Here is a 21,541-nt window from a genome sequence, read left to right as displayed (position 1 = left end):
ACCCACAAACCCCCACCAAACCGCACCACAAGTGTGCTGGCTGAACCAGCTGTGACTTCTCCCTTACTAGTAGGGTACATAGATAGTTACTGGTGTCCCTTAACATTACTTAGCCAGCTAGTGGTGCCCCGACTGAAGGGATCTTGTCAGTGGAATGCTGAGAGCCAAGTGACTAAACTCTCATTTAAGCTCAGGATTCTGCATAGGGAAGGAGGATTCTGCTAGGGGAGAGGAGTGAGCCGGCCCTCCATCATCAGGTGCCTGTAGGCACGTGCCTACAGTGCCTTATGGTAAATCCGGCCCTGGTGGAGGGTGAGGAGCTGTGATACCTGTTTGTGGTGGCATCACATGAGAATTTCAAAACACGTGGTGGATTCATATGCTAATTACAGAGTCACGCTATGTTTATTTGTTTGTTTTTTCTATGTTCACGAATTGGAGTATAAAAGCACAGAGGATTGAAATACTTGAGAATTGTTTTTATCGGAAAACAGGATTTTGGTTACCTTTATGCGGAGAGGAGGAGGTTAGTGTAAAGGTGATCACACACTATGCAATAAAAAGATTACATTTCTTGTATCATATTTGGCTGCCTTTAGGCAGTGGAGAGGTTTTAAAAATTGCAGCCAAGGCTACTGTGCAGAACGCTTCCGGCGACTGGAGCAGTGCTGGCATGTGGCTGGGCCGCACATGCTCAGTATGCCAGACTGGCCACAAAGGACAGGGCTGCTGGATAGCTGGGAGGGAGTGATCTGCGCAGAGGGGGCTGGAGAAAGCCCCAGGTAGGTATAAAACTTTTTTTCCCATCGTCTCAGGTATGGAGAGATTAACAAGCCACAGAGCTCTTTCTGATCAAATCTTATCAGAGAGATCTGTTGGCTGCCAATACAAAGCACGCCGCTTCCCGGTTGACCTCAGCATGAAATCTCTCAGGAATCGGCCTTGTGATTCTGCCTGGCCACTGTCCCCCAAATGTTAATGTGCCTCTCCCCCATGCCTGCGCATTCATATCTCACCTGCTCTAGGTAGGTAGGTAGGTGTGTGTGTGTGTGTGTGTGTGTGTGTGATCACACACGCACGATGAACGACACCGGGAGCGGCTGGACAGGTGAGATACATGAAGGTGGGGGAGGGGCCAGGGTTTCTGTTGTGTTCACTGTGATATCAGACACCGTTACCAATGCGCACCTGAGCAATCACATCAGCCTGAGATTTCCCGCAATGCTCGATCGAGGCATTCAACCGATTTTGGACAAAAATCCGTTGAATTGTCATTTGGGGCGTGCTTCTTTCTGCACCAATTTTCATCTATTCAATAGTCGATCGGGTCACAAAATATGGCCACCTTTAGTGTGTTAGGTCAATGTGTTGGGAGCCCCCAAGGTATCCCCAACTCTTACCCAGTAGGATAACTCAATACAGTAGCATATTTTCACACATACCTTAACCAAGTAAAAATAAAAACGTTTCACTTACCTGGGGCTTCCACCAGCTCCCTGCAGATGTCCTGTGCCCGTGCCATGAGACACCGATCTTCAGTACGTGTACTGCTCGTTCGCAGGACGGCCACAGCAACGGGAGCGAGATCAAGAACGCGCGTGGCCTGGGCTTCGCAGGCGCACTGGCCAGTTGCCAAAACAAAACTAGCTGTGTGCAGGGGACTGGAGGATTGGTTTGTCTTGACGTGGGCACAGGACGTCTGCAGAGGTGGAAGTCTCAAGTGAAATTTTTTATTTTTACTCAGTTAAGGTTCACTTTAACTAGCCAACCCCGCCATTGCCACATAACTCCAACCCTTTGCTCATTCACTGGCTACTGATAAAATTAAGAATTTTGTTTGATTGTCTAATTGACATTCACATCCTTGTACAATATGGGCCCTGGATATCACACCACCCACAATCTTAGATCAAAAGGATCTAACAAAGTCCACCTCAAAACCTTTTGAGACAGCCTTCTGTCATGCTGCCTCTACACTTTGGAACTCCCTGCCGGCCAAACACTGTTAATGCAGCACTGGAGACTTGGGCGCAGCCGCGCCACCATAGACCTTAAAAGGAATTAAAACTATAGCGGTGCACAGTAAGTAACTTCGGCGCCGTCAGAAGATGGAGCTGAAGTTACTTTTAGAACACTGTAATTCACTATCCACGTGGACTTGGAGGGGGAATAATGTTTAACGCCACCGGGAACTTGTGCAGCAGCAGGATATTTCATATAAGGGCTGTATCCTGCGCCCAAGTCTAGCGGCGGGTAAATCCTCTCGGACGCCTGCCTCACTCATTCAAGACATCTCCATACCTGGACGCAAACTGAAGAGCCACCTCACCTCTTCAGTCTGGCATGTAGAACCTCTGACTATTTCCTCTGTAACACAGTCCAGCCTGCAACCCTGTATTGATTTGAGACATATCTACACCTTTTGCGCTATTGGAGTAAAGCTTGTATTGTATTACTGAAAGGCAACAATTATAAAATGCTTTCTAAATGTATTGCCGGAGGATATGTCTCCTAGTGCGCAGATGTGTGTTATGGGTTGAATTTGTTTTTTGTTTACTTAGTATATTTGCATTAATGCTTCAAAGCTAAAGTGACAATCTCTCTAAATTGACTCAGCCCTCTTTATACAGCCAGACAGCAGGGGGCGTGGCGCATGGAGACACACATGGATCTCAGCGAGCAAATCAGGAAATATGGCGCTGTGGCTCCGCCCTTCCCCGTCACATGATCTTGTGCTGAACATGGTGGCCCGCAGGCTGGTAGGTGACTTCTACATGTACGCGGCGTGTCATAGAGAGGTGGCCGGGGGTCAGCATGTAGCGGCCGCAGTGTGATATGGAAGCATGGAAGAGCGAGGCCGTGATGTGAGCGTGCGCCATACGTCTCCCTCCGCTTGCTGCAGCTGCGTTCCAACATGATAGCGTACCCATCAGAATTGCATGCCATGTATCCTAACGGGATTTCTCTGTCTCTCATCTCTCCCTCTCATTTGTTAGGAATAGGATTATATTTCTGTTAGTTATGGTATTATTTAAAGGGGACTTCAGATCTTGTACACAAACACACCACATTACATAAATATGCATCCTCTGCACCTCAAAGGGGCTGCCAGGAGAATGTTGCATGTCAGGGCCTGTACACACTGGCTACGTTATGCTGCGATTGTAGAATCACAAAGCCTTTGTGAAAATAAAGCAAATCGCGAGGCCCCACACACAGTGGTGCAATGTGATCGCAGTGCCTGCAGCGCTTTTTGAACACTTGTGTTTGTGAAATGCAGGAAAAATGCGATGCATGTGATTTCCATTGCATTTTTAGGCGAATAATTGGGAAAAGATAGCTGCAGCAAAATCTCATTGCAAAATCTCAAAAATCGCAAGTTGAATTTTGATTAAAAATTGCACCGCACTGCGATTGTACTTGGGTACTTTTCTGTTAGCTGGACGCATAAACTAGGTGGCGTTAATTACTCTTCCCCCTCCAGGCCGCCATGGATAGTAGGGAGAGCTGTAATTGTGGTGGAGTTTTATTGCCACCTAGTGGAAAAGTCCGGCTAACGGAAAAGTACCTGTACTTGCAAATTTTAGGCCTGTATATGTTGGTGCCTGTCCACATTGCTGGTTCCATTCTGTTGCTGCAGCGATGACTGTAAAATCTCCCATGCAGCATGATGGCCAGAGGAAGTGGAAGAAGGAATGAAAGTGACCACTGAACCTGTGCGATTTGGAGGACCTGTGGGGCTCCCTCTCTGCACAGAAGGGAGAGGCAGATAGTGCTGCCTGGCCGTGGCTGCCCCCTCTGCACGCAGGCCGCTTCCCTCCGCCACCTGAGGCTGCTCCGTGTCTGTCAGAAGGAGGCTCGAAAAAAAGCAAAAGGGGAGAAAGCTCAAGAAAGTGCACAAACATGCAGGGGAAGTGAGGAGCGAGCAAATATATGTCGTCAGTGCAGAGCCACCGCAGCCCTCACAAGAGGAATGGTCCATTTCTTCACTAGTGTGAAGAAACGTTCTGTTTTCTCATTGCCCCCAATGCAGGGCTTCATCTTCCGTTTCCGGTCCGCTGGGCTGCGGTGTCCAGAAAAAATGGTGCTGCGAAAAACCTGTAGTCTGTTCAGCGGAATGTACGGAACGATTCCGTTCAAAAGGACGGATGTGAACAGTTCCATTGGATCAGTTCGCAATCCGTTCCGTTTATACAGTATGCGTTCCTTTCCCCGAACAGACCGTTTTTTTAACGCAAGTGTAAAACGGGCCTTAGAAATGATCAATTTAAGATGTTAATTCCTCTGTAGTTTTTTTTTTCTCAGAGTTTTTGTTGGAAACTGCATGTAATGATTAGAAATGGTCAATAAAAATGCTTATGATTCTCTTGCATGCAAATATCATGCAAACTATATGCAGCTTGGAACTGAGCCAATCAGCAATAAAGTGTACCAGAGGCGGATACAATTAAATAAAAAAAAAAATTGTTACTTCAGAGGTTTTCCACATCGCCCCCACGGTTGCCATGCATGGACTCTCTGACGAGCTTGATAGATATGTTCTTATGGCCTACTCATGCAGTATGGCCACACTTGTATTTGATGGTAAGCACGGCCACAAGAACATATCTGACAAGCAACATTGGAGGGATGAGGACGTGGGATGCTTCTGGTAGAAATCGCAAGAAAATTACATTGTATTGCGCTTCCTATGCGATTTTCGTGCACTCTCATTGACTTTAAGTGTACCTGAGACTGATTAAAATAAAACTTGTACATACCTGGGTCCCTTGTCGACCATCACCACCTGGATCTCTGCTAGGCTGCCCGGTAATGCTGCCAGTCGGCGCAGGTGCACAGTATGCCCTGATTTGCGTAATTATCGAGCTGTCAAACAAGATCTAGACGGAGGAAGCCCCTGGTATGTATACATTTAAATCTGTCTAAAGCTCAACACGCACCATACAATCTTGGTTGTACAGATTTACCAAATCTATGTAGTATAAGGTTCAAAAATAGCTGCGCTCAGTCCATACAACAGGTTCCTCCTACTCCTGTAGTCTTCTCCTGAGTGTGGATACACCTCAAATATAAAGACAAAACACCAAATGATAGTGCAGACTGTTTATACAATCTCAACACCCCGTGGTGCACACACATATACAGGTATACTACACTTGTGAGGGTAAGGGGCAGGGGACCACCTCCACCAGCTATAACCAGACGCTCCCCTCAGTTGCCTATCTCTTCCCTGCTCACCGTCATGTGGTCAGGTAGATGCTTGGTAAACGCGCCCGCAGATGGCATTCCTCTCTGTATGATAGTTTGTCACCGGTATCCTGTTATGTGTCTCTGTCCTTACTGATAACCTCAGAACAAGCATAGAGGGCACCAATGTGTAAAATCGTTCATTTAATAAACCACATAAAAGTATTGCGCGTACATCATAAAAGCTGTTAAAAGCATATCACAAGATAGCACCAATCACCCGATCCAGGGCCACGGCACGTCTCGTCTTCCGCCGTCTAACGTTCCTGGCGTCCTATCGTCCTCCCCGCTGCACTCAAGCCACGCCCTACCGGTTTCGTCACGACATGTGACTCATCAGGGGCTACTGTGCATGCGTATGAAGGACCAGTAAATATTCGTGAAACGCAGGGAGGGCGTGTCTGCGGCTCAATGCCGCTGCCCATCCACTGCGCAGCCGCCCGCTCTCTGTGTCATGCCCCACGTCCAGTGCTGTGATCACATGACCAATTAGGTCCCAGCAAGGGTCGGTGGGCACTCCCACCTCCTGTGTTAACACCTCCCCCCTAATCCTCCCATACCCTTCGTTCCCATGGAAACATTGCAGAGATAGGCAACTGAGGGGAGCGTCTGGTTATAGCTGGTGGAGGTGGTCCCCTGCCCCTTACCCTCACAAGTGTAGTATACCTGTATATGTGTGTGCACCACGGGGTGTTGAGATTGTATAAACAGTCTGCACTATCATTTGGTGTTTTGTCTTTATATTTGAGGTGTATCCACGCTCAGGAGAAGACTACAGGAGTAGGAGGAACCTGTTGTATGGACTGAGCGCAGCTATTTTTGAACTTTATCTGCAAACAGGAGTGGTAACTGTATATAGCGCGCACCACCCACTAGTGACCTTTTAGATCCATAGCGCTGTGATACTGTGTATATTTATGTAGTATAAGGGCCAGCAGATTGAAAATACCTTGAATAATTGATTGGATAAGCTCTTATACTACATGAAAGTGGTAAGATTGAACAACCAAGATTGTATGGTGTGTGTTGAGCCTTAGGTTTACTGTAAACCTAAATGCAAATGCATAAAAACTGCAGCATTCACTACAATTACGTTTCAGTTAAAGAACTGAAGTGAGAAGGGTATGGAGGCTACCATATTTATTTACTTTTAAACAATTCCAGTTGCCTGGCAGCCCTGCTGATCTATTTGGCTGCAGTAGTAACAAGCATGCAGATAATCTAGTCAGATCTGACAATAATGTCAGCAACATCTGATCTGCTGCATGCTTGTTCAGGTCTATGGCTAATAGTATTAAGGTGCATACACACATCAGACTATAGTCTTTGGAAAATGAAGGATCACAGACCTATCTTACCACCCTTCATGTAGTATGAGAGCCATACCTACACAGTCTATTCTATGGAGCTGAACTCCCCATCAGAAAGAAATCTGTGCAAGATGCTGCACACACAGATGCTGTACAGACACAAAAGATCAGTATCTGCAAAAGATCTGCAGATGAATGTCAGTTAAACAAGGTGTGTATGATGATCTGCAGATATCATAGACTATGAATGCAATTTGCAGGAACGGATCTTTGGCAGGAACAGATCTTTTGCAGATACTGATCTTTTGTGTCTGTACAGCATCTGTGTGTGCAGCATCTTTTTCTAATGGTAAGTTCAGCTCCATAGAATAGACTGTGAAGGTATGGCTCTCATACTACATGAAGGGTGGTAAGATTGGTCTGTGATGTTTCATTTTCCAAAGACTATAGTCTGATGTGTGTATGAGCCTTTAGAGGAAGATGCTTAGCAGGATGCCAGGCAGCTTAAAAGGAAATAAATATGGCAGCCTCCATATACCCCTTACTTCATTTCTGCTGTAAAGTTGCATCATGTCTAGTCCCTGCAGTTGGAATGGGGCACTTCAACCACATTGATAATCGCAGTGTCCCTGGGATTTCCCAAACTATGGGAAAATTACATCCAATCCAATTTAAAGGGGCCAATAGTAGTGATGACGGGCAGATCGACCAAGAGACAGCTCTCTCTCTCGCATCTGACTGAAGAGAGATCTGTTGGCTGTCCATACACCGCAGGGCGATTCAGGAATCAGCCTTGTGACGTCGTCTCTGTCGCTGTCCCCCTCAAATGTTATATGTCCCTGTGCACTAAAAGACATCACCTATCCAGACACCCGCTAGTGTCCAGCTTCTGCACTGGCGCCCCACATGGCTGCCGGCAAATAGCATGTGGGTAGCGAGTGTGACATCATAAGCGTCACGTGCTAGACGCCAGCAGTGAGTGGGTGCAAATTTTCACTTTCCACTGCGACAACTCTGGTCTGCTGCTCCGCTTCCTAGTTGTATGCTGAAGGCCCCACCCACAAACTGTGACACTCAACCAATCACAAGGCATGAATGCAGTCATGGCGATACAACTGCACATGCTCATTGTGAAACCTGAGGGTTTGTGCTTTAAAGTGCCCACCTTGTTTGGCAAATTGTACCTTAAAGTGTACCTGAGATGGCTGGGGGGAGGGAGCCAGGACGAGCATGCACAATACGCCCCCCCCCCCCATTTTAGGTACACTTTAACATTGCTTAAAGGGGAACTGAAGTAAGAGGTATACAGAGGCTGCCATATTTATTTCCTTTTAATCAATACCAGTTGCCTGGCAGCCCTGCTGATCTATTTCTCTGCAGTAGTATCTGAATAACACCAGAAACAAGCATGCAGCTAGTCTTGTCAGATCTGACTTTAAAGTCTGAAACACCTGATCTGCTGCATGCTTGTTCAGGGGCTATGGCTAATAGTATTAGAGGCAGAGGATCAGCACGGCTGCCAGGCAACTGGTATTGCTTAACCTCTTGACGACCAGCTAACGCCGATTGGCGTAAACTGGTCGTCTGCAAGTTTCCATGGAAACGGAGCGGCCTTTCCATGTCCGTTCACGGAGGCTGTCTCCGTGAACAGCCGGAGAGCCGCCGATCGCGGCTCGCCGGCAAAATGTAAACATGCGGGGAAGAAATCCCCGCTGTTTACATCATACGGCGCTGCTGCGCATCAGCGCCGTAAGGCAGATCGGCGATCCCCGGCCTCTGATTGGCCGGGGATCGCCGTCATTTGATAGGCTGAAGCCTATCCTACAATGCGCAGGACGGATATCCGTCCTGCGCAGCTCAGAGGGGAAGGGAGAGGGACGGAGCGCTGAAAACGCTGCGGAGGGGGGCTTTGAAGAGCCCCCCCGCAAAGCGCAGAGAGCCGGCGGCGATCAGACCCCCCCCAGCAGGACATCCCCCAGTGGGGAAAAAAGGGGGTAAGTCTGATCGCCCTGGCATAATCCTGATCTGTACTGCGGGCTGGAGAGTCCACGCAGCACAGATCAGCCAGAAAGCCACTGGTCGGCAAGTGGTTAGGAAATAAACAACTGCCTCCATATACTTCTCTCTTCAGTTCCCCTTTAATGCAGCAAAGTGAGCCCTGTCGGCAATATGAAAACACACTAATACTGATTTTTATTTTATTTTCCAGCTCCAGACTTTCCGGCTGTGGTGTTCAGCTGGACCGGCCTCCATTCATCACACTTCATCCTCCTCTCCTCCAGATCTGAAGAACAAGGTGTTGAAAGTGCTGAGCAGATATTTCTACGACATTGAAATCTTTCAGTACTGGGGCCTCCACTGGAAACAGTGGCGACTGAATGCCAAAAATGAGTGCGTAGTCCTCTTTGCTTTTACACGGAAATTTAGCGGTGTTATTTAAGGACACCTGAACTGAGAGGGATATGGAGGCTACCATATTTATTTCCTGTTAAACAATGCCAGTTGCTTGGCAGTCCTGCTGATTGTTTTGGCTGCAGTAGTATCCGGATCACACACAGGAAACGAGCATGTGACTAATCCAGTCAGGCTTCAGTCAGAAACATCTGCTCTGCATGCTTGTTCAGTGTCTATGGCTGGAAGTATTAGAGGCAGAGGATTAGCATGACTGCCAGGCTACTATTATTGTTTAAAAGTAAGTAAATATGACAACCTCCATATCACTCTCTGTTCAGGCGTACTTTAACCACTTAATGACCTCCTGACTTATAAAAAACGTCCTGCTAGAGCCTCTTAATGGCTCCAGGAAGTTTTTATAAGTCAGACAGTGCTGCTGTGCTCGGGCGCGCGCATTCCCGTGCACGTGAAAATAGTGAGGAAAAAAACCCACCCAAGAAAAAATACCTTTGTTTCCAAGTACTATATTGTCACCATACTTTGTACTAGGGACATAATTAAAATCTTGTGATAACCATAACAAATAGGCAGATAAAATGTGTGGGTTTTATGCACAGTAGCAGTGTTTATATTAAAACTATAGGAGGCACTTTTTTCCACTACTGAATCACTTGAATGTCCATGTGACTAAAAGGGGTGTTTCAGTTTGGTTGGGAACAGGCAGTTGTCATTCTCCGAGGATGTTGGAACTTTGGCTGCAGATATCGTATATTATTTTGCTAAATCTACATTTGTTTTACAAAATGTTTTCTGTGCATTTTTCATGTAACATAATCAATTATTAAATACATGTAATGGCTGTGGAATTAGGCCTGGTGCATACCGAGCGTTTTTTGTAGCGTTTTCCAAACTGCTTTCACCTGTGAAAACGCTTGGCTAATGTATTTCAATGGGCTGGTGCATACCAGCGGTTTGAGGTTTTTAGCAAAACGCAAACGTGGGTCCTACAGCACTTTTGCGGTTTGCAGAAGCGTTTCTGCCTTAATGTAAAGTATAGGAAAAGCGCACACTGCTCTGGAAAACGCTAGATCAGAGCGGTTTTCCAGGCGTTTGTTACAGAAGCTGTTCAGTAACAGCTTTTACTGTAACAATATTTGTAATCTGCTACACTAAAACGCTCCAAAAAACTCTAGGTATGTTTAGAAAACGTCTCTAAACATGCCTAGAATCGCTCTGAAATCGGCTCCCAAAAACCTCTAGCATTTTGAGGATCTGCTAGCAGTTTTGGTGTGCACTGGGCCTTATTTAGGCAGCCTCTGTAGGCCCAGAACTACCTTAACCACTTTGCATTTCTGGGTTTTTACCCCTTCAGATTCTTGACAATTTTGGCATAGGGCTGACTAATGATATGCAAAAACTTCAGAGTTTATGCAAATGTATGGTCATTTATATGCAGCTTGAAAATGGAGCAATCAGTTCCCACTCAGGTTAAAATTGATTGGTCCATTTTCAAACTGAATATATTTGCATAAAAAAATACATAAATTGGCACAAACTCGGAAGTATTTGCATATCATTGATCATCCCTATTTTGGTTGTGTCACTATTTATACAGCAATACATTTTTATTAATTATGCCATCAAAGTGATAATTTTTTTTTTTTTTTAGGACAATTTAGGTTTTCTTTCTGGTAATTGTTTTTTCAAGACTTGTTTAATTTTGCATGCATTTTATCAGGTAAAAAAAGCGTAAAAGCTAAAATTATGCAATTTTTTATTTTTGCCCTTTCCTAATTTTCACATAAGTGCAAAACTCAAAATACATTATTTGGTTTAAAACGATACCATACAAGCCATATTTCATCAGTAGTTGGCCACTATTGCAGCCTGTACGGCTGTAGCGATTGCATGCAATTGCTAGGATGCACAGTTTGGGGACCCGAGTGCTGTACATTTGCATTGCTAGGCAACAACATAGCGATGCATCTATACAGCGTTGGGTCCCCGAGCTGTCGCACTAGTGATCGCTTTGATCGCGATGAGCGGCGGCAATTACAGGTGTCCACAAATGTTAAAGAAACACTGAAGCGGAAAAAAAAATATGATATGATTTATATGTGTAGTACAGCTAAGAAATAAAACATTAGGAGCAGAGACATAAGTCTAATATGGTTTCCAGTACAGGTAGAGTTAAAACACTTTAGTTGTTATGTATGCAAAACAAGCCATTTATCTCCAAGACTTTCAAAGTGGCAGAGAGCTCTGTTATCTGAAGTTCATTATCTCAGCTGTCAGGCTTTTTCTTCTGCAGAGAACAGTTCAGGACAGGTCAAAAGTTCACAGCCTGCTTTGTAAAAATCAGTTAGAATGCTGAGTAGTGGGGAAACTGCAAATATTAGAGAATGATGCAGTGTTATAAAAAACACTGCATAACTGAAAATAAAAATATAAGGATATTTTCTTTGCTTCTAATATTCTAGTAATTATTCGTACTACACAACCAATTCATTATATCATAATTTTTTTTTCCGCTTCAGTGTCCCAGCTGCTAGAGCCGCAGGAACGCGCTAGTCACGTCCCTGCAGTTTGGGGGGTTTGCAGGCGGTCTTGCGGGCAAATACCCGCGATCGTGCTGTTACAGGGAGCAGGGGGAGATTGGTTGAAGGGGACAAAAGTCCCCTGTGCCAATCCGTACATTACTGCAGAGAATAAACACTGTTTCCCAGAACGTCATGTCAGGACAGCACCCCTCATGAGACTTGTCTCTCTTCCCTCACTGTGGACAGGAAGCTAAAGATTAGCATAAAAATTTCGGCAGACAGTATATAACCTGCTTCCCAGCAAAGGTACCTCAGTTGTTTTTTCTGTCCCGGACGGGACGCTTGGGGGAGTCTCGCTGGGGCCAACCATGTCTGGAGACAGGAGCAGTGCTGAGAGGAGGACCAGCAGAAACGGTCATGCGGCCGGTGGGTTCTTTTCCTCCAGTGCATCGGAGGCTTCTCCCCGCTCAAGAGGCAGATTTATGCGCGCATGGGCTCGCGGAAGTCCGTCAACCGGAAGTGACGGAGGCGGGTCACGTGACAGCGTTCCACGTGACCACCCACATCAGGAAACCAAGCGATTCGGCGGTGGGAGAGGAGTGCCAGCTGCAGCTCATTGAGAGGATTTTGGTGCATGTTTAGCAGGTATTTAAATGATTTATTTTTCCATGGCCTCTGTTTTTGTGAGATTATGGGGGACGCTACAGGCCCTACTCCTCTGCGGTCTGGCTCTGACCCCTGTCTGGTAAGCTGCATGGCAGGCTTCTTTTTGAGTGCAACCGGTTTGGTTTTTAGAGGGGTGGATACTGAATAGTTTGTTCTGTTTTCCTTATAGCCCAGACCAGCAAAAATCTGATAAGACGGATAAAACTAAATCTGAAACTAAGGAAAAACGTTGTGCTATTTGTAACACTCGTATTTTATCATCCCCTTCTAAGAAGCTGTCAATATTGTACTAATAAGGTGGTAAAAGATAAGTCGCCTATGGTCTTTAAAGCGGATCCGAGATGAAAAACTAACTATAACAAGTAACTTGTCTATATATCTTATCTAAAGTTTAGATAGTTTACATAGCAAATTTAGCTGCAAACAGCTTTAATAGAATATGATTATTTCTTCCTGTGATACAATGACAGCAGCCATGTTATTTGTAAACATTACACAGAGGCAGGCTTATCTGCTTCTTGAGCATTCAGCCTGTGAAAAAAAACCTAACCCCCCTCCCTCCTCCCCTCTGCCTCTGAAATTTCTGGCTAGTAATACCTCCTCCTCCTCCTGCCCAGACTGAGCTCCCATGAGCCTTTGCTACTGTCTGAAAATGCCTTGGCTCTCTGAAAACCTGTGGGCATAGCTTGTTTAGTTTATAGGGAATTAGAGTATTCAAACAAAAACAAAAAAGTATTTGGCTTGAGGAATGCCTCATAAACAATAGGAAAGGAACACAACTGTGCAATGAGTAAAAGTTCATCTCGGATCCACTTTAAGGATTTGATGGGATGGATGTGGGCTGAAATGTCCACTGCCATTAAAGAGATTAAAGATTCTGGTATATCTTCATCGGCCACTACAGAACAACCCTCTGCTTCAGTATCCATTCCTGCTAGTGCTATGATAGAAGCCTCTTCTTTGCCTCCTCCTTCACCTCGTCCTCCTCCGCCTGTTCATCTTAAACAGACGCAGAAAAGGAAACATGTTGATTCTGAATGTTCAGAGTTATCTGAAGGAGAATTGGCTATATCTTCTTTGGAGGAAATATCCGATTTAGAGGAACCTGTCAGAAAGGATAAAGTACAGAAGTTTGCTTTTTCACCCGATCTCATGAAAGATTTACTATCAGCTATGCATACTACCATGGGTATTTCAGTAGAGGAAAAGTCTCTGACTCCCTTGGATAGGATGTATCAGCCTATCAGATCCCCAACTTCTTTTATCCCTGTTCATTCTTCATTGAAGGACATGATCAAGAAAGATGGGATGCGCCGGAGAAACGCGCGTTCTGGCCTAGATCTCTTTCTAAACGTTATCCGTTTAATCCCGACGACCAGAAATTTTGGGAGCCTGTGCCTAGACTCGATCCATCCTTCTCTAGGGTGTCCAAAAAGACAGATTTGCAGTTCGAAGATTTTGGAAATCTTATAGATCCCATAGACAAAAAGATGGAAAATTTACTCAGAAGAGCCTGGGAGTTTTCTACTTTAACCTTTAAACCAGCCGTAGCTACCACAGCTGTGGGTAGATCTCTGAAAACCTTGCTTTTACAAACCCAGGAAAAGATTGCTTCGGGAGTTCCTCGAAGAAATTCTCAATGATTTTCCTAATCTTTTAAACGCAACAGATTTTATGACTGATGCTGCTGACGATACAGTTAAATTAACAGCCAGAACATCTGTTTTAGTCAATTCTTCCAGAATGGGTATATGGGTAAAAACTTGGCAGGGAGACAACTCATCAAAATCCATGTTATGTGGAATTCCTTGTGAAGGAGGTCTCCTTTTTGGTTCCAAATTAGATGACACTCTGGAAAGAACGGCGGAGGCCAAAAAGAATTTTCCAACTAAAAAGAGACAGTTTCAGTATAAACATTCCTTTCGTAGTTCCTATAGAACAGAATCTGACAACAAAAATTCCTTTAGAAGAAAATGGGTCCCTAATAAATCTCAGAAGGGATATCCACCCCCACTCCTGTCAGTCAATCCTCTAAACAATGATGCCAGTATCCCAGTGGGAGGGAGAGTATCCCACTTCTACGAAAGTTGGATTCAGGTTTTTCAGAATCAGTGGTTATTAAACATCATTCTAGAGGGCTACAACATCGAGTTTGACCAGGCTCCACCAAAAAACTTTGTAGTTACTCCAGCCCCAAAAGATCCATCTCAACAGATAGCCCTTCAAAAAGAGGTATCCTCACTCCTCCAAAAAAGAGTTATTTGAGACGTTCCTACCTGTCAGATAGGTCAGGGTTGTTATTCACCTTTGTTTCTGGTAAAGAAACCACAGGTGGAATACAGGTTCATCCTAAATCTAAAACACCTAAACAAGTTGGTGAAATACAGAAAGTTTTGTATGGACAACAACCAATCAAGAACGAATCTTTTGCAAAATCACTGTTTTCTAGCCTCATTGGATCTAAAGGATGCTTACCTACATGTGCCAATCCACCTAAAATCTCAACAGTATCTGAGGTTTGCCATAGAGCTTCATGGGAAGGTAAGACATTTTCAGTTTAATGCATTACCTTTTTGTTTGGCGTCAGCTCTTCAGAGCATTCTGAAGAACAAGGGTTTTTCGGATAAATTATCGGAAACTCTGATTCAAAGTAGGAAAAAGGTCACGAGACAAATGTACCATAAAGCTTGGAGAATATACAATGAATGGTGTGTAACAAATTCGGCTGATGTCCAGTCATCTTCATCAGTCCAGTGTGGTTTTCAAAAAGGACTTAGTATCAGTCTCTAAAAAGTTCAGACTTCTGCTATTCGTGTGTTTTTGGAGCGAAAGCTGACTCAGGAGGAATATTTCATTCGATTCTTTGAAGCTTTGAAGAGTTTAAGACCAATAGTTAGATCAAAGATGCCTTATTGGGACCTCAATACAGTCCTTCAGGCCTTGTGTGATCCACCATTTGAGGCTTTAGATTAGATATCTATAAAGACGAAAACAGTTTTCTTACTGGCTATAACAACTGCTAGGATTAGTGAGCTACAGGCATTTTCTATCAGAGAACCTTATTGTATTATTTCTGAAGACAGTTACTTTGAAACTGGACACTACTTATTAGAGATATTTGGAAATATCTCTGGGCTTAAAATTAACACCAATAAATCTCAGGCCATGACAATTAACCTCCCAGCCCAGGTGATTAAACTATATCAAGCAAATTACGATTTCAAATGGGTTACTTCAATGACTTATTTAGGAATTAGCAAAAATCAATTAACCCTTCGCACACTCACATGCAAATGTTCAAACAAATGCATTCACAGATTTACTCATCCAGGCACAACTGTTATCCCTACAGCTAAATTAAAAGCCAGGGTTTTAGTTCACAGAAGAATGCATTCTTATGCTTAGTCACCTATACTGCGTAGAAGTACCCAGGTAAACATAGGTGTCCTAACTCTGGCCCTGTAACATGCATAGTGCAGACATGCAAACACATTCATTGCATCAAACCTATCAATGGATTAGGAGCACACATCCTAACTTCCTCTCCTGGGAAAGACAGTGCATCTTACCAATCGCACAAGGGAGCTAACGTTATGTGTCCATGTGCACCATGCGCATACACCAGCATAAGCTGTCTGCATGCTGACAAACATACAGGGGAAGGGGGGAGTGCACCGAATTGGACCCTAGCCACAGGGGTCAATGATAAGAATAAACATCCATATATCCAGGCACATCGCCTCTAGTTAGGACATTAAATAAATTATTAGGGAAAGGGAGGTGCTGAAGGGGGTGTGGCTAGAAACAGCAAAAATCTATTGGTTTTTGCTGTTTCTAGCCACACCCCCTTCAGCACCTCCCTTTCCCTAATAATTTATTTAATGTCCTAACTAGAGGCGATGTGCCTGGATATATGGATGTTTATTTAGGAATTAAACTGCTATTGGATTATGATAACCTCATCGCTGCTAATTATCAACCCCTTCTGAAAAGCACGCAGAAATTACTTATTGATTGGAATTCTTACCATATTTCCTGGTTAGGGAAAATTACTGCAGGTACGATGGTTTTTACCTAGACTTCTTTACATTATGAGAGCTTTACCAGTTACTCCAGGAAAAACACTTATTTCGAAATTTCAGAAAGCAGTAAACCTTTTTATTTGGAATAAACCATCTCGTTTTAAAAACATATATCTTTATAGAAGAACTTCTGAAGGGGGAATGGGTGTCCCAAACTTTTAGCACTATCTTTTAGCAGTTAGATTCACCTAAATGCTGACATGGCACAAAACTGACGATCTAACTCCGTGGCTAACGTTTGAACGTAACTCAATCACACCTATAAACATTTCCTCAGTTATTTACATTGGAAGAACCCACTTGAAAACAATATCTAAAAACAACTTAAAGAGACTCTGAAGCGAGAATAAATCTCGCTTCAGAGCTCATAAATAGCAGGGGCACGTGTGCCCCTGCTAAAACGCCGCTATCCCGCGGCTAAACGGGGGTCCCTTCACCCCCAACCCACCCCCCGCAAAAGAGTGTCGTAGAAAGGTCGCAGATTTATTGCTTCCTGGAGGCAGGGCTAACGGCTGCAGCCCTGCCTCCAGTCGCGTCTGTCAGCGGCGCATCGCCGCCTCTCCCCCGCCCCTCTCAGTGAAGGAAGACTGAGAGGGGCGGGGGAGAGGCGGAGATACGCGCTGACAGACGCGCGTGGGGCAGGGCTGCGGCGGTTAGCCCTGCCCCAACCAGGAAGCGCTCCCCCGCTGCACCGAGGGGGATTTAGGGGTGAAGGGACCCCCGTTAAGCCGCGCTATAGCGGCGTTTTAGCAGGGGCACACGTGCCCCTGCTATTTATGAGGTCTGAAGCGAGATTTATTCTCGCTTCAGACTCTCTTTAATAGTAGGAGATTATAACTCTCTGGCATCGTTATAAAGATACATTTCACCTCTGCTCTGATAACCCCCCCCCCCCCAGACTTTCATTTATTGGTCACCCTGATTTCTTTCCTGCATTACATGATAGTTCTAAATTTTCCTGGTGGATACAATATGACTGTACTACCTCCAATCGTTTTTGGATAGGAAGTAAATTTAAATCTTTTGAAATGTTACAATATAGTAGAGTTACCCAGAACCCAATATTTTCAGTACTGTCAATGACGACATTTTTTTATTGGCAATTCAAGCTCTGCAGGCCTTTTCAATTGTACCTTTTATGAAAATGTATTTCTAGCATCTACAATAAACTCAGGATAAATATCCCGAATCTATCTACATCTTAGTGGTACCCCCCCCCTCCCCCCCTTGACCAAAAAACAAAATATATGATGGAATGGGAGCACGATATATCCACAGACCTCAATCATATTGATTAGAATAATCTTATCAATAACCTTTATAAGGCAACCAAAACTACTGTAATTAGGGATATTGCATTAAAAATTGTCACCAGGTGGTATTATACCCCAATCAGATTACATAAAATGTTCCCAACAATATCAGCATGTTGCTTTAGGGGATGCTCAGAGGATGGTACAATATTGCACATATTTTGGGGTTGCCATGTTGTTGAGGGACTATGGGGTAATCTTTTAGAAGGCCTATGCACTTTAACAGGTAAAAATATTACATTAAAGAGGAACTGTAACGACAAAACGGCCCCTGGGGGGTACTCACCTCGGGTGGGGGAAGCCTCAGGATCCTAATGAGGCTTCCCACGCCGTCCTGCGTCCCTCGGGGGTCTCGCTGTAGCCCTCCGTACAGCTGTGACGCAATATTTACCTTCCTGGCTCCTGCGCAGGCGCTCTGATGCCTCTCGGCGCCGAAGTAGGCGGAAATACCCGATCACCGTCGGGTCTGCTCTACTGCGCAGGCGCAAATTTCCGGCGCCTGCGCAGTAGAGCGGACCCGACGGAGATCGGGTATTTCCGTCTATTTCCGTGCAGAAAGTCGCCACAGCGCCCCCGCTGGAGCCAGCAAAGGTAAATATTGAACTGACAGTCGGCACAGTCGCCGGCTGTTCGGAGGGCTGCGGCGAGACCCCCGTGGGACAGAGGACGGCGTGGGAAGCCTCATTAGGATCCGGAGGCTTCCCCCACCCGAGGTGAGTACCCCCCAGGGGATCTTTTTAATGTTACAGAGTCTCTTTAACAGCCACACAGGCCTTATTATTTACACCTAATTATACAGTCCCAAAAAAAATGTCGAAGAGCATACTATGTTTTTATTGCTTTGCTTCTTTGGGCAATTGCTAAAAGTTGGAAGCTACTGTATTGTTTAATTTAGTTTTATCTACAGCTGAGGACTTGAGGGTTATGGATCTTATACATCATTATCAAACTCTATGCACAAATACCATGGTGACTGGGAGGGCTGGAGCATTCCTAAGATGTACCCTACTGATGTTAATTAATATATTGAAGTGAGTCTAACTAGGACATTATGTTTTTGCTGTTGCTGAAACGAGACATATCTTGTATTGTTTTCTTTATCCGGAGGTACTGGCACTGTTAATATATAGTTTTGATTTATATCAAGCTTTAATAGTTTTTGTTATTCTTATATAGCTGGATATATACTTTAGAACTACCGGTAAGTATAGTTCAATAGTTCTGTTGATATTGTTAAAAGATGGCATTTTTATGCAACTCTTGAGCTTTGTACTTTAACGACAATCATTCATAAGCAAAGTTGTATTTCCCTATGCTATCCTAAATAAATATATTTGTAAAAGAAACTGGACACTTCTTCTTTACCCAAAGTAGTATCTAAATTTCACCGGACTCAAGAAATGTTTCTTCCTTCCTTCTGCAATAATCCCTCTAATGAAAAAGAGAAACGTTTGCATTGTTTGGATGTTAGAAGCAACCAAATCTTGGAGAAGATCAGATGCTATGTTGGTTTTGTTTGCAGGCAAGTTCAAGGGAAAGCAGGCATCTAAAGCTACTTTGGCAAGATGGATAAAGCAGGCAATCGCGTCAGCTTATCAAGGCAATCATTATCCTCTTCAGTGAAAGCTAACTCAACAAGAAGTATTTCAACATCCTGGGCAGAGAGAGCAGGAGCTTCTGTTGAGCAGATTTGTAGAACAGCAACTTGGTCCAGCCATAACACTTTTGTTAAGCATTATAGACTGGGAAGAAGAGTCCTACAAGCTGTGATCCCGCCCTAGAGGTCTATCTTGTTTATCCTCTCATGAGGGGTGCTGTCCTGACATGATGTTCTGGGAAAGCCAGGTTTACTTACGGTAAGGCCTTTTCCAAAAGTCAGGAAGGACAGCACCCCTACTACCCACCCTATTTTTAGGGTGTATTTGTAATAATAAAGTATATGGAGTAGCATTTTTTTTTTTCGGGTCTTCTTTTTTTTATAACAAGTATCTTTGCTGAGAAGCAGGTTATATACTGTGCCTAATTTTTTATGCTTATCTAATCTTTAGCTTCCTGTCCACGGTGAGGGAAGAGACAAGTCTCATGAGGGGTGCTGTCCTTCCTGACTTCTGGAAAAGGCCTTACCGTAAGAAAACCTGGCTTTTTGTTCAAAAACAGTGTTTATTCTTACATAGAACATCTCCCGACGTGATTTCCGCCGGTTTCCGCCGCCTGATCGTTAAATTTATAAATGGGAACAAAGTTCCCATTCATTAATCCCCTCCCCCCCCCCCCCCCCCTGCCACTGTGATCGCAGGTTTCCATTGACACCTTGCATCACTTCCCTAGTTACAATGTAGCAGTACATTGTTTCCTATGTAGCTTACTTGTACCCTACATAGAATTTTGCTCAATGGGGACATCTTGTGGCCAAATAGTAAAATACACCTACTGACTTCAGGGGAAAAAATATCTATGTCAAGAGGGCCTAAAATTATTAAATAATGGACTAAAAATTAGCGATGGATGTAAAACTGAAAAAAAATGCACCTTTATTTCCAAATAAAATATTGTCACCGTACATTATACTAGGGATATAATTTTAACGTTGCAATAACCAGGACAAATGGCCAAATAAAATGTGTGGATTTTAATTATGGTAGCATGAATTATTTTAAAATTATAATGGCTGAAAACTGAGAAATAATTAATTTTTCCATTTTTTTTCTTATTATTCCCATTATAATGCATTTCGAATAAAATAATTCTTAGCATAATGTACCACCCAAAGAAAGCCTAATTGGTGGCAGAAAAAACAAGGTGTAGATCATTTAGTTGTGATAAGTAGTTATACTTATTGGTGAATGAAAGGGAGAAGCGCTGAAATTTGAAAATTTCCTCTCGTCCATAAGGTAAAAAATACCCGTGGGCTGAAATGGTTAATGTGACAATGTCACTTTTAACTCGTTTGAAAAAAATGTAAAACTTTTTTTCCCCACAGCTTTTTGAATGGCCGCAATCACGTGCACAATCGCAGTAGCAGCTTTCAGTGTTGCCTCAGTAGGCCCTGGATCTACCTTGGGTAACCTCTGTAGGCCATGAAATTATCTTAGGCATCCTTTGTAGGCCCTGGAACTATTTTTGTCAGGCTCTGGAACTGACTTAGGCCTCTTTTACACTGACTGTTGTTGGGCAGTGAAATGCCTCTCAAACTCTCACAACTACTTGTTGCAGCCTGGTAACTGCTTGCTGAGTGCATAGTTCAACAGTCCGTGGGAAAGAGACCTAACATGGCATCTTTAGGCCCTGAAACTAATTGAGCCTCTTTTCCACGAACTGTTGAGCTGTATGCTCAGCAAGCGCTTGCCAGGCAGCGGTGAGCAGTTACCAGGCAGCGACAAGCAGTTACCAGGCAGCAGCGAGCAGTTGTGAGAGTTTGAGAGGCATTTCACTGCCTAGAAACAGTTCGTGGAAATGAGGCCTGAGGCAGCCTCTGTAAGCCCTGAAATCACCTTGAGAAAAAGTTCAGGTTTACTGAATCTCCTCCATTCTGCAGTGTTCTCCACCCTTCACTTAATCAACCCCATAGTTTAGTATAACTATGCAACCTGTATAATGCTTCTGTGGTGATAAATGTAACAGACACCCTTGTGGTTATGATCCATTGTGCTTTGTGGAATCCCTTTACTATCTATGTGTAGGTCATTAGAGATTTGGATTGTTTTGGTTTTTCTTGTCTGTTTCTTTCATGTTGACTTGTTTTTTTCTCTACTTGTTTTAGACGAATTTATGCTGTGGAGTCTCTGTGTGGAGTGAATGTTGCTGCTACTTATTACGCGCTGTCACAGAATGGAGGCGTGAGGTAGGGCTGTTTATCTATCTGATTATATATTCAATCATTATCCTTCTTGTGTCGTGTGGTCGCCACAATGCATTAAGATTCCTTTCTTCTTGTCTCATTTTTTATTCATATTTAAAGTGAACCTGAAAATTGCTTATAAAATAAAAAT

At 44.0% G+C, this 21,541-nt stretch overlaps 1 protein-coding gene across 2 annotated transcripts in view; it reads left to right on the top strand.

The window, feature by feature from the left end:
* The first annotated feature begins 2,692 nt into the window (after positions 1-2,692).
* Positions 2,693-21,541, top strand: part of LOC137528898 (distal membrane-arm assembly complex protein 2-like) — an 84,490-nt gene continuing 65,641 nt past the window's right edge. The window contains exons 1-3 of one of the 2 annotated variants that reach the window (XM_068250646.1): positions 2,693-2,759; positions 8,767-8,948; positions 21,313-21,393. In XM_068250646.1, coding sequence (XP_068106747.1) covers positions 2,694-2,759; positions 8,767-8,948; positions 21,313-21,393 — 329 coding nt within the window. In that variant the 5' untranslated portion in view covers position 2,693. Of the gene's footprint in view, positions 2,760-2,807; positions 2,865-8,766; positions 8,949-21,312; positions 21,394-21,541 lie in introns of those variants that run through there. The other variant, XM_068250648.1, reaches the window with a different exon arrangement.

Source organism: Hyperolius riggenbachi, chromosome 8, assembly GCF_040937935.1.
Source record: "Hyperolius riggenbachi isolate aHypRig1 chromosome 8, aHypRig1.pri, whole genome shotgun sequence".
NCBI classification, from domain to species: Eukaryota; Metazoa; Chordata; class Amphibia; order Anura; family Hyperoliidae; genus Hyperolius; species Hyperolius riggenbachi.
The sequence above is the reverse complement of the archived record's forward strand: the minus strand, read 5'-3'. Positions and strand labels throughout refer to the sequence as shown.